Source organism: Camarhynchus parvulus, chromosome 1 (assembly GCF_901933205.1).
Source record: "Camarhynchus parvulus chromosome 1, STF_HiC, whole genome shotgun sequence".
In the NCBI taxonomy this organism is placed as follows: domain Eukaryota; kingdom Metazoa; phylum Chordata; class Aves; order Passeriformes; family Thraupidae; genus Camarhynchus; species Camarhynchus parvulus.
In genome coordinates this window covers 2551414-2565071 of record NC_044571.1, presented here as the reverse complement: position 1 = coordinate 2565071, position 13658 = coordinate 2551414, and the positions used below count along the sequence as shown (strand labels likewise).

Sequence of the window (13658 nt, the reverse complement as noted above, 5' to 3'; positions counted from 1 at the left end):
ACCAGAGCCTTGAATCTAAATTACACCCAGACCAAAAAAAAAAAAAAGAAAATCACAAACCAAGATTTTCCACAGAGAAAAAAAAAGAAGCTTAAAAAAGAACCAATTAGAGGGGTTCAGAAGAAACTGCTTTGGTTTGAGGAAAGCATTGGTGGAGCTGTTGGGCCATGAGAAAATGTCTGTGGACAGAATTTCTGGGGCTGTTCTCATTCCAGATGCATTCCCAGACATGGCTCAGCTCCTGCTGCTCCTGCCACACCTGGCTGGGACCTGAGCTGGGTGTTTGCAGTCAGTGGCACACAGAGCTGCAGGAATTCCTCTGGGAAAGCTTCCCCATGGAAAGGGAGCTCAGGGGCTGCCCAGGGAGCTTTGCAGTGCCCATCCCTGCAGGTGTGCCCTGGAGGTGGCACTGAGTGCTCTGGGCTGGGGACAAGGTGCCCATGGGGCACAGCTGGCACTCCATGGGCTGGCAGGGCTGTGCCAGCACCAGGGATTTGGGAATTCTGCACAATGGGGCTGATCCCAAGGATTTTGGGGCTGTTCAAGCTGGAGAAGGCTCCAGAGAGCCTCTTCCAGTGCCTAAAGAAGCTCCAGGAGAGCTGGAGACAGACTGGGGACAAGGGATGGAGGGACAGGACACAGGGAATGGCTTGGAGCTGAGGGAGGGCAGGGTTGGAGGGGATTTTGGGCAGGAATTGTTCCCTGGCAGGGTGGGCAGGGGCTGGGATGGAATTCCATCCCTGGATCCCTGGCAGTGCCCAAGGCCAGGCTGGACACTGGGGCTGGAGCAGCCTGGGACAGTGGGAGGTGTCAGGGTTGGCACTGGCTGATTTTTAAGGTCCCTTCCAACCCAAACCATCCTGGAATTCCAGGATTTTGCTCCTACAGGAACCCTACAGTGACCAAACCCACCAGTGAGTCATTTCCAGCTATGAACAGCTTGAGCCTCTCCAGGAGCTGGGCATGTGCTGCCCCCTGACCCTGCCCAGCTCCATCCCCTGCTCCTCTGCAGCGTCCCCAGGCTGCAGGGACAGCCCCGCGTGTCCCATTCCAGCTCCCCTGGAGCCCACCAAGGGAATGCCAGGGCCTGGAGCTGCTGGGGGAGGTGGGATACTCACAACAAACCCCTGGGGCCAAGGAAAATCCACAATTTCCACTTTCCTGAGGCAGTTCCGGGCCCCTTTCTTCACCAGCTCAATCTTCTCTTCATACTCAGCCTGCAGAAGTAAAAGCAACCATCAATCAGCCCTCCACAGCAGCACCAGCCTGAGCTCCTTCCTCACCAAAAACCACATTTTACACTGAGCTTCTCCCTGGGTTTTATTAATTTTGTTTTGGTTTGGTTTTTTTGGTTTTTTTAAGAAGCTCCATGGATTTCGAAAGGTCACCAACAAAAATCACACACTTGTTAATGTGGTGTAGTGGTTTGGAATAGGAGCAAATCTAGGGAAGTGATGCAAAAATCTAAAAATTAAATTAAAATTAAATGAAACTAAAATAAAATTTAAATTTTTAAATTAAAATTCAATTAAATTTTAAAATTTAATTAAATCTCAAAATTTGTAAAATTTCAAATTAACTAACCAAAACCACTACACGTGGGGACCCAATTTTGAAGCAAGTGTATAAAGGGCAGATTTTTGCCTTAAAAAAAAAATTAATATATCCACTAGAAATTATCAGCCTGGGCTCCAAACTGCCTCTTTCTTTTGTAATTAAAAAAATTCCCCTCAGTGTTTGGAGGACAAGCTACTGGTGTGTTCAAAACCAAAGTTATTTAATGCTTTCATTTCCTAAGTTCAACTGAGAAGCTGGTGGAGAGAAATGAAGTTTTACCTCAACTTCTTCCAGTTGTTTCTTGACATTTGAAATAAATATTTCCCAGGAATCAATCTGGGACTTCAACACAGGAGCTGCTGAAGCTGAGCTGCTGGAATATTGAGGATTCACACTTAAACTCCAACATTGCCATTCTTTTTGAGACCAGTTCCTCCCTCAACAATTAATCCCAGTTCAAGTTTCCAAGGGATTTCAGGTTAAAATCAGTTACACTGCAGCCCTTTTCTAGGGATACTGGAATATTCTAGGAATAACTGGAATTATTATTATTAGTATTATTATTATTATTCAGATAATCTGATTTTCCCAGCTCAGAAAGACACAAGGATAAGGATGAGACTCAATTTTCAGCTGAATTTTGTTTGGGGCAATATTATTGACCCCCAACTCTGTGCCCTTTTATACTACTACTATTATTATTATTATATTTAATATAAATACTATATATTCAATATAACTACATAAAATAAAAACTATAGTTGATATAATTATAGAATAGAAAAGAAATATATATAGTAAATAATTAACAATCCCAGTTTAAGTTTCCAAGGGATTTCAGGTTAAAATCACACTGCAGAACTTTTCCAGGGATACTGGGCAGGAATAACTGGAATTTTCATTATTATTACTAATATTATTACATGATGATGATGATGATTATTATTATTATTATTATATTTAATATAAATACTATATATTCAATATAACTACATAAAATAAAAACTATAGTAGATATAATTATAGAATATAAAATAAATATTATATAGTAAATAATTAACAATTAATCCCACAGTTCAAGTTTTCAAGTACAGTAAATACTACACAGTAAATAATAAATAGATAAATATATAGTAAAAATATATCAATAAATAAATATATATAGTAAATAATTAACAATTAATCCCAGTTCAAGTTTCCAAGGGATTTCAGGTTAAAATCAGTTACACTGCAGCCCTTTTCTAGGGATACTGGGCAGGATTATTATTATTATTATTATTATTATTATTATTATTATTATTATTATTATTATTATTATTATTATTACCCAGATAATCTGATTTTCCCAGCTCAGAAAGACACAAGGATAAGGATGAGACTCAATTTTCAGCTGAATTTTGTTTGGGACAATATTATTGACCCCCAACTCTGTGCCCTTTTATATTATTATTATTATTACTATAATACTTCATATAAATACTATATATTCCATATAACTACAGAAAATAAAAACTATAGTTGATATAATTATAGAATATAAAATAATTATGATGTAGTAAATAAGGAACAAGCAGGAGCAGGGGGTTCCTGCTGGGAACTCCCAGTACCTGCCCAGTGCCTTCAGCACCCTGACATTTCCTTCTGCCTTGGCAATGGTCCCTCTGAGCTTCCAGGCTTCAGTTTCCTTCCAGGTCTGGAGCACCGAGACCTGGGACAAAAAAGAAGAAAAATAAACAAAACAAAACAAAGAAACAAGCAAAACCCCCTCCCCGAAACTCCACAAAAAACCTCACCAAAAAACCCCCCAAAAAAACCCACAAAAAACCCCCAGAAAACAAAACAGGGAAAACATCCCAAAACAGGGAAAACATCCCCAAAAAACAACACCCCCAAACAAAACAAAACTTTAAAAAAACCAAACCACAAAAAATCTCCCCCAAAAAACGAACCAGAAAAAAACTCCCAAAACCCCAAAAAAAACCAGCAAAAAACCCCACCAAAAAACCCCAAAAACACAAAAAATCCCCCCAAAACAGAAAAAAACAACCCCAAACCCCTCTAAAAACCAAAAAAAAACCCACAAAAAACCCCCAGAAAACTAAAGAGGGAAAACATCCCCAAAAAACAACACCCCCCAAACAAAACAAAACTTTAAAAAAACCAAAACACAAAAAATCCCCCCCAAAAAAAAAGAACCAGAAAAAAACTCCCCAAAAATCCCAAAAAACAACAACAAAAAAACCCACAAAAAAACCCCAAAAACACAAAAAATCCCCCCAAAACAGAAAAAAACCCCAAACCCCTCTAAAAACCAAAAAAAATCCACAAAAAACCCCAAAACCCCCAAACAACAAAACAGAAAAAACTCAATAAAAATACCAAAAAAAAAACCCCACCAAAACAAAGTTAAAAAAAAACAAACAAGGAAAAAAGGGATAAAACCTTAAAGCAGGTTTTAATAAGAATTGAAACAGGAGTTTGAGGATACAAAGTGCACACACACTGTTCCTGCAGTGAGGAATTTTCAAGAGGGATTTCCCTCCCTGGCATTTCCAATATTTAATTCACATCTTTGGTATCATTTCCCCACTTCAATCAGCACAAGCCCAGCTGTAAAAAAAGGTTTTTAAGGATTTTTGTTTTTTTTTTTTTTGTACCTCTGCTTTAACAGCTCTTTTCTCACACTCCTGGCTGTCATCTTGACTCTTTTTTATCAGCTCTTCCAATTTGCCTTTCTCATTAGCAAATTTATTACTGTGAAAGGAAATGAAATATTTGAGTAACATTCAGAGCAGAGCAGTATTTAAAATTTATGCTATTTTAGGGTTTTTTTACAGCTACTCAGGGTCATGTAATCAAGGGAAATGTATGAGAGTAGGATTTTATTTATTCATGGCAAGTAAAAGCAAACTTAGAGTAAGAAATTTGGGTTAAAGTGCTGATTTTCCCCTAAATCTTTACCCAGAGGGAGGCAGAAAAATGTAAATATTGCTGGAAGGGACAGAAAATAGAGAAATAAATAAATACAGGGAAGTAAATATTGCTGGAAGGGACATGAGTTTTACCTGGTCTCCAGAAATGTATTTAAACTTGCATTATATTGCTTTTGCTTCTCATCAATGGCCTTCAAATACCTGGAGGAATGAAACATTTATTGAGTTTATTGTGGAAAAGGTTTATTGGCAAATATGGGACATGCTCCTCTAGAACCACAGGGCAATCTGTAGGGTTTAGATCCTGTTCAGTCCCTGAATTCCCAGCCCTGGGAGTGTCCAAGGCCAGGCTGGAGCAACCTGGGACAGTGGGACGAGTGGAAATAAATGGTCTTTAAGGTCTATCCCAAGCCAAACTATTCTAAATTCTATTCTAAATACATTTAAATGGATTCTCTTCTAAATACATTTAAATTTCTTGCTAATAAAGCAGTGATTAAGATAAAACCAGGCTGATGATTTTTCAGGAGAGATTTGGCCCAAACTATTTAAGATAAAACAAAGATAAAACATTAAAGTAAGATAAAACTATTAAAGATAAAACAAAGGCATTCAAGGACCAAAGTCTGGGCTCTGTAAACTGAGAGAGGACATTAAAATACAGAAGGAACTGTCAAATCTGATTAGGAGAATTATTGCCAAATCAGCTTCATCAGTTATCTAAAAGCTGATTTAGATGTTTACCTGTAATTTGGCAAAGAAATTCAAAATAAATGGCCATGTCCATATTCCAGCCTAATACTGGCAGAAAATGCCTGGCTGGTTTCACAGCCAAGGATTCCATTTCCTTAAAGAGTTCTGAAGTTTAGACTGTCAGAACGAGGGGGTGTAAATCTATTTACAGCTGTACCTCTCGTTGGTGTCCGAGTGTTTTTTAGCTGTGCCCTTCAGTGCTTTTAAATTCTCTCGGTTTTCTTTCTTCTCCTGCTGCCATTTCTTCATTTGTGCTTCTGAGTCTTGGTGGAACCAATCCAGCTCATTCTGGGACACCTGAAGGCAGAAAAGAAAACTTCATTTCTGAAAATTGTGGCTTATTCAGATAAAAGTTGGAGCAGACTGAGGGTATTTGACTCTTACTTACAATACTCCAATAGTAACTCAACCAAAACCAACAATAACTATTAATATTACATTACCAATAAATATAAATAAACAAGATATATTTAAAAAAAACCCCATTTAAGGGTTTTAAGCCAGTACTTAATATCCTTTAGGCAAAAAAAAAATATAACAATATATCAATAATAAAAATATCAATAATAAACAATATAGCAATATAACCTTAGTAAAACAGTTCATATTATAAGTATAGAAAAGACAAAACCAAACATCATTGTGATTTCTCACACATTTTAACCAAATAATTCACATTTACTAACACCCATAAGTACTCTCCCAAGAATTAAAAGAACTACCTTGTATCTACAGAATAAATTATAGCCAAACAATTCAAATTTACTAACACCCACAAGGACTCTCCCAAGAATTAAAAGATTAATTAAAATTAATTAATTAATTTTATATCTACAAAATAAATTCCTTATTACTGTGAAAAATCCCAAATCAGGGATCAGTCAGGGAATGCTGGAATGGCTGGGGTGGGGAGGACAAAAACATATCAACAATAAACAATATAACACACCTCAGTAAAACAGTTCATACTGCAAGTATACAAAACACAAAAATATCACTGTGATTTCCCACACATTTTGGCCAAATAACTCAAATTTACTAACACCCATAAGTACTCTCCCAAGAATTAGAAGAACTACCTCATATCTACAAAATAAATGCATAATTACTGTTAAAAATCCCAAATCAGGGATCAGGCAGGGAATGCTGGAATGGCTGGGGTGGGGAGGACAAAAACATATCAACAATAGATATAAACATATCAACAATAAATGTAACACACCTTGGTAAAACAGTTCGTATTCCAACTACACAAAACACAAAAACATCACTGTGATTTCTCACACATTTTAGCCAAATAATTCAAATTTACTAACACCCATAAGCATTCTGCCAAGAATTAGAAGAACTACCTTGTATCTACAGAATAAATTAATAATTACTGTTACAAATCCCAAATCAGGGATCAGGCAGGGAATGCGGGAATGGCTGGGAAGGGGAGGACACCTCCCTCCCCCCCAGGCCTTGGACACTCCAGGGATCCCACAACCTCTGATCCATGGGGAAAAGCTTTACCTCAGTCTCTTCAATACTTTTTTTCAGCAGCTCCTCCAAAGCAGCAATCTCCTCCAAGCTCCTGCTCTGTGACTGCTTGAATTTCTCCTCTGCTTCTCTGAGTTGTTCCTGCAGCACCTGGTGCTCCTTTTCCACACGGAGAATATCTCCCTGGAAATGAATCAGTTACAAAGACCAGTCTGATTGATGCCTGCTCCCAGTTCAAAGGTCACATTTTCTCACCTTTATCTCCTGCTACAGACATCAACCTGCCATTAACAGCACTCTGAATGCTCTCCAGGCCCAAATGGAATACTCAAATCCAGGTTTTGAGGGAGCAAACACCTCAAACATTCAACATCTGTACAGCTTAAAATAAAACTGTCACTGTCACATTTTCTGGAAAAATCCCTTGGCCAGGATTTCTTATCCTGGGAAGTTGAGAAGCCTCAGAGAGAAATGAAAACAATAATTATCTGATTGCTTCTCCTGTGTTTTGCTGCTTTGGAATGTGGTCTGGAGATTGTTTACCAGCTGGTCGTGTTTGATTGGTTTCATGTGAATTGTTTTTAATTAATGACCAATCACAGCCAGCTGTGTTGGATGCTGAGGAGTCAGTCATGAGTTTTTCATTATCATTCTTTGTAACCTTCTGTCTGATCCTTCTCCTTATTTTGTACAGTTTAGTATAGCAATATAATAAATATAATATAATATAATATAATATAATATAATATAATATAATATAATATAATATAATATAATATAATATAATATAATATAATATAATATAATATAATATAATATAATATAATATAATATAATATAATATAATATAATATAATATAATATAATATAATATAATATAATATAATATAATATATTAGCCTTCTGAGAAGATGGAGTCAGATTCTCAATTCCTCCTTTGTCCTGGGGACCCCTCACAAACTCAACATAAAACAATCAGAACAAATATCAAATATCACAGCAAAGCTCAAAAATCATTTCCTTGTGAGGCTGGGTGATGTTTCCAACAACATCACAGAACACAAAACCAGCCAAACCCCCCAAATACAAAATATCTGTAAAACCTGTTTTTTTTTTCAGAGAACTATTCAGACTATTCAGTTTTTGGGCATTCCTTTAACCTCCCTCATGAGAAACGGACACCAGGGTGCAGGAACTTACTTGTTGATTTTCAAATGGATGGAAAGGCAAAGTATTGGTTTCCCTATTAGCAACTTCCTGATTTACCTAGAACACAAAGAAAATTAGAATTTGATTAAAAATCTTCTTGGTTCATAGACGATCTGCTCCGGTTTGGAGTTTTTATACCTCACTGAGGGTTTTATAAATCCAATCTAATCCAGGCCTACAAATGTTGTAGGAAAACATTGTGGAGCTGTTTCTGAAAGGGATTTCTTATTTTCTTTCTCTGATTTCACTGACCACGAGCAACTGCAGGGAGTTCTGTGGGTCTTTAAACAAAGCCATGCTCTAAATGTCTGAAAAGTGAAGATTTGCAGGAAGTGTCTCACCCTCCTAGGGAGTGAGGTCCCCTCTGAGCCTCCTCCACAAATCCAAATCCTCAAATGTTGTGGAAGTGAAAATAAATCCCTGAACTCATCACAAAAGGAAAAAAATAACAACACAGAATGACATTGCTTCATCTCTAAAGCGAAGCTGAAACTTTTGTGCAGCTGTTCCCTGTGTGATACCCAGGGAAAAAAAGAGCAGCAAAAACTTCAGGAACAATGAAATTCAGTGAGCAGCTCTGAAGAATTACAAATGAAGATTGAGTAATCACAGAAACTGAAAGGTCTCAGGATCATGGAATGGTTTGGGTTGGAAGGGACCCCAAAACTCATCCAGTGCCACCCCTGCCATGTGGAAAGGTTTAATTTTAGTTCATTAATTGGGCCTGGAATCTGTAAGTCTGGGATGAAAACACAACAGTGAGACAGCTCTGCACCAGGGATACAACATGGATTCTTAGTAGGAATCTCCTAGGGAGAGAAAGGAGATGCAAACCTCAATTAGGCCTGGAAGGGACATAAAATCATCCCTGGCAGGGACACCTCCCACTGTCCCAGGCTGCTCCAGCCCCAGTGTCCAACCTGGCCTTGGGCACTGCCAGGGATCCAGGGGCAGCCCCAGCTGCTCTGGGAATTCCAGCCCAGCCCTGCCCACCCTGCCAGGAAGAAAAGTTTTCCTACTATCTGTTCTAAACTTGTAATTTTCCAGTTGGAAGCCATTTCCCTGTGTGCTGTCCCTGCATCCCCTGGAAATTGTCTCTCTCCAGCTTTCCTGGGGCTCCTGCAGGCCCTGCAAGGCCACCCTGAGCTCAGGCCAAAGCTTCTCCTGTGCAGGTGAACAATGCCAGCTGTGCCAGCCTTTCCTGCCAGCAGAGCTGCTCCATCCTCTGCTCATCCTATAAAATGTCGGCTATAAAGTCTCTGCAGCACTGCTCCCTTCCTTACCTGCACAGCCACCATCCTTGTGTGGGGATTGCTCTTCATCCCGGCTTTATTTTTCTTTCCTTTTTCCTTTTCAACACATTTACCACCCTCAGCTTCATCTGAACCATTTGGAAAAGCAGAATCCTTTTTATCCAAGTTCTCCAAGCGGCCCCAAGGGCCTTTGCACTCCTGGATTTCAGCTGGCACAAAAGCCTCAGGGCTGCCTTTCCCAGCTGGAACTGCTGAGCGCAGATTTCCCTGAGGAGCTGCAGGATCAGCGTAAATAAACCCAGCCTGTGCCAGGGGCAAGATTCCATATTGATAACCCCAGGAGCTCTGAGGTAAAAACACAGCCGGGCCCGCAGGCTCAAAACCTTTCAGTAAAACACCCGAAAATGGAGCCTGGTTTTCCATGGAATAAATATTTTCATTTTCCAGAGGATTGCCAGGAGTGCAGGGAGCAGGGAAGGAGCAGGGGAAATATTGTTGGGCGTGATAATCTGGTAAATCAGGAGCTGCTGCCAAAGGGACATCCACAGGGTATGAGAGAGGCTTGAACTCCTGGGCGTAGGGATTCAAGGGCAGCTTGCTGTGGGAAGGATTCCCCTGGAATTCCCCAGGTGGATTTTCATTTTTATGCCCATTTCTGCTTGGATTTCCTTCAAAAGGACGCGAGTGCTTCCTCAGGCCTATCAGATTATCCACCATGATGAACCGAAGGGATTTCCGCAGGAAGGGCTCCAGGCCGCCCTCATCTTCCACCACCTTCCGAGTCTCCTCAGGGAAATTCTCATACTCCCCAATCAGCAATTTATTATTAATTTCCAGAGGGCCATGTGCTTCCAAGATTTGAGAGAAATAACTTAAAAAAAAAACCAACCAGAATTATTATAATTAATTAAAGTTTTCTCATCCATTCCTTTAATCCATTTAATCCATTCCTTCATAGACACGCCACCCCCACCAGGATTCCAATTAACCCCAAAAATTATTAAAATTAATGAAGTAAAATTAAACCCCCAAATACAGAAATTTATACTCACTCATATAAATTCTCAGAGATTGGATCTGGATTATCATTATTATTCATTTGATAATCTTTACTATTTGCAATATTATAGCGAGCTTCGAATTCCTCCAGTTGCTCCTGGAGATATTCTGGGATTACAAAGGGATTTTCATTTGGAAAATCTTTGTACCTTAAAAATCAGAAAAAAAAACCAATGAAGTTAACCCAGCCTTGGTGTTTTTAAGGGATTCTTCTCCTGCAGTTTGGAGTTTGGGCAATAAAAGCAGAATCAAATACTCACAAATTATTTTCTTCTATAAATATCTTCTCGTCTTCTCGTGGTGCTGTACTAACTCCACTGGATAATACTAAAATAGACTAATTAAAAACAGATTTCTTTTAGTTTTTACCTCACAAAGACTCACGTAAAATAATCCACTGCAAAGACCAGGAGTAACTTATTTACACTGAATTTTGATCTTTAAATTCATTGTATTCATTATGAACTGCAAAATTTCCAGGTAAAATTATCAGTGCTAAGACACAGCTTAATTAATTCTTAATTAAAGTTATTAATTCCTTATTCAGAATTTATTTGGGAAAAAGAAATTGGGATATTCAGCCCCAAATCCTTCTTTTTTTACCAATTTCATCAAAATTTAATTAAACTTTCTTTTAAATTTGAGGCTGTAACAAATTTACCAAAAGCAGGAATTATCCCTAATTCCACATGTGACTGGTTATTATTCTGTCTATACCATTACAGACATTTTAGTTGTCTTTATTTTTATTATCTAATAATTTAGAAATACACAAATAAATGCACCTAAGTCAGAAAAATAAATCCTGAGAAAAAAAATCTGAAGTTTACTCTTGAAATTCTAGAAAAATGATAAAGAGGTGAGGGCATGAGGTTTTCAATAAAGCAAAATCCTCCAAAAGGCAGCAGAAAATTCAGGCAGAATAATATTCCAATAAAATCTATCAAATAATGAATTATTAATAACATTCCTGAGCACGAAATGGAATTTTTGAACCAAATTCCCATCTTCCCACATGAAAAATTAAAATCACAACAATAACTCAGAATTAAGCCAGTGGAAGGTGCCTCCAGTCAGAGCCAAAGTGAGTCATAAATAAATTTAAAAATTGTTTTTATACTGAAAAATTTTTAAAAAATGGTATAATTTAAATATTAACTGCTCAATTTTACTTCAAGAAAAACTACTTGAGTAAGGAGTCTCCTCAAGATATTTACAAAAACAGCTCCCATCCACCTGAATGCCAGAAATTCTAAAAAAATCTCAATTTTTTTAGGTGGGTTTTTAGCAGTAAATAAATGGTACCTGCTTGGTAAAAGCTGCTTTAGCAGCTTCCAAAGTTACTGACCTTTGAATCTTTCAAATTCTTCTTCCTGTTTTTGTTTTTAACTTTGATTTCATTATTCTGAAACAGAAAATAAAATGAAGGCACAGGATTGGCAAATGTTGCTTCAGTTTTCCAAGAAAGACAAAGATGAAGGAACTGAAATTTGAATTATTCTTTGACAGGATTGGGATTACACAAGAACAGAATAATTACAGGTTGTTTTAACACTGAAATCAAAGTGGTTTTCTTGTGCTGGCTTTCATTTCATTCTTGGATTTTCCCAATTCATGAAATGAAAAAGCAAAAAAAAAATCTGCATTTTATTTATGTATACATTTAAAAATCTGAATTTTATTTATGTGTACATTTAAAATTCTGCATGTAATTAATGAGTAAATTTTAAAAAATCTGCATTTCATTAAGATGTACATTAAAAATTCTGCATTTGATTAACATGTACATTTAAAATTCTTCATTTTATTAATGTACACTTGAAATTTCTGTGTTTTGTTAATATGTACATTAAAAAGTCTGCATTTTATTAATGTGCACATTAAAAACTCTGAATTTTATTAATGTGTGCATTAAAAACTGCATTTTATTAATCTGTACATTTAAAATTCTTCATTTTATTAATGTGCAAATTAAAAATTCTGTATTTTATTAATGTGCACATTAAAAATTCTGCATTTTATTTATATGTACATTAATGAACTCTAAAGCTTTATTTTGAATTAAAAGTAAATCCTGGATTTGTAAAGGTAAATTTAACTGCAGACAAGAACTTCAAATGAGGGTGCCTCAAACACAGAATTACCTGAAATCCAAAATCTATTTCTGCCAATTGGGATGGATTTTAATGATGATACCAATCAAAAAATTATTCAGAATGAGGCACACTTGAAAAATTATTATTAAATAATTCAAATATAAAATAATTTAAGAAAAGGGAGCTAAAAGAACAGATTAAATCTCCAATAAGTCTGAAGGATCAGGCTGCAAAATATTTCCTTTTCTATAATAGCAAAAAGTTCTTTGTGAGCTGAGGATAAACAGAAATAAAATTCACTTACTGATAAATTCTCATTTCCCTGCTTCTTTAATATAATAGTTGGATCATCTGTGGAAAGGATAAAAGTCATGGTGATTGATGGAAATAACAGTATTTTAATGAATTTACAATTTAACTGTGAAATCACAGGAATTACTGCTCTAATCCTTCACCCAACACCACCAGAGCAGCTCCAAAACTGCAGCTGCAGAACTTTAATGCTAAAAATGCACAATAAAAATGAATTTTTACTGGAAACGTTTGATCCCTTTGCCTACTCACCCATTTTATCAAAGAATTCATCTAAAGCTTGATGGAGCTCTGGGAAATGTTCTCTGTTTTCTTCTAAAAGCCATATAAAACAACGGGATTTCTCTAGGGGAGGGGTGAGGAAATAATCACAAATTTCTTGCTTTTCACCATCAGCTGCCACAAAACCAAATTTACTGCCATATTTCTGGTTCCACCGTGGGGCTAAAATAGAAAGGTCAAGCTCTTGCAGAATTTGGCCATATTGAAGGAGAAAGTTTTTTGTAGCTGTCAGACCTGAAAAAGATGGAAAAAAAATCCCAATATTTCATTCCAGCTTTAAATTGTTAATGCTTAAAATCTGATATTCCTCTTCAAAGGGTGAGAGTTTGGTCAAGAAATTCAACGTACAGACCGTGTGAGAGCTTTTGTCTCCTGGAAATGCAAACAAAAAATGAGCAATGGGGTTGATATAAATTCCACTCTCACCAATTATTATTTGTATAATAATAACTAGATTTGGATCTATTCTGTGGATGGGTTGGATTGGATTGGATTGGATTGGAATAGAATGGAATGGAATAGAATAGAATAGAATAGAATAGAATAGAATAGAATAGAATAGAATAGAATAGAATAGAATAGAAGTCTAAGAATTCTGTCAATTCTTGGAAGGATATGGATGTGATAAAGCAAAATGAGCAACCCTAAACCCCAAAATTCCAATTTTGTTCCATTGTAAAGCCAACAGGAAACTGCAGAGCACCAACATAAAATTATTTCCA

The 13658-nt window shown here is 36.9% G+C and overlaps 1 protein-coding gene across 1 annotated transcript in view; it reads right to left on the bottom strand.

Moving 5' to 3' along the window:
* The window catches only part of TTC3 (tetratricopeptide repeat domain 3), a 66175-nt gene that overhangs the window by 3971 nt on the left and 48546 nt on the right, over positions 1-13658 (bottom strand). Inside the window, exons 30-43 of the mRNA XM_030954247.1 lie at positions 12907-13170; positions 12647-12693; positions 11595-11651; positions 10507-10583; positions 10240-10395; positions 9218-10058; positions 7926-7991; positions 6759-6908; positions 5401-5540; positions 4623-4691; positions 4215-4311; positions 3165-3265; positions 1837-1930; positions 1119-1217 (exon numbers count right to left, since the gene is read on the bottom strand). Of these exons, the coding sequence (XP_030810107.1) occupies positions 1119-1217; positions 1837-1930; positions 3165-3265; positions 4215-4311; positions 4623-4691; positions 5401-5540; positions 6759-6908; positions 7926-7991; positions 9218-10058; positions 10240-10395; positions 10507-10583; positions 11595-11651; positions 12647-12693; positions 12907-13170 (2258 nt within the window). The remainder of the gene's footprint in view (positions 1-1118; positions 1218-1836; positions 1931-3164; positions 3266-4214; positions 4312-4622; positions 4692-5400; positions 5541-6758; positions 6909-7925; positions 7992-9217; positions 10059-10239; positions 10396-10506; positions 10584-11594; positions 11652-12646; positions 12694-12906; positions 13171-13658) is intronic.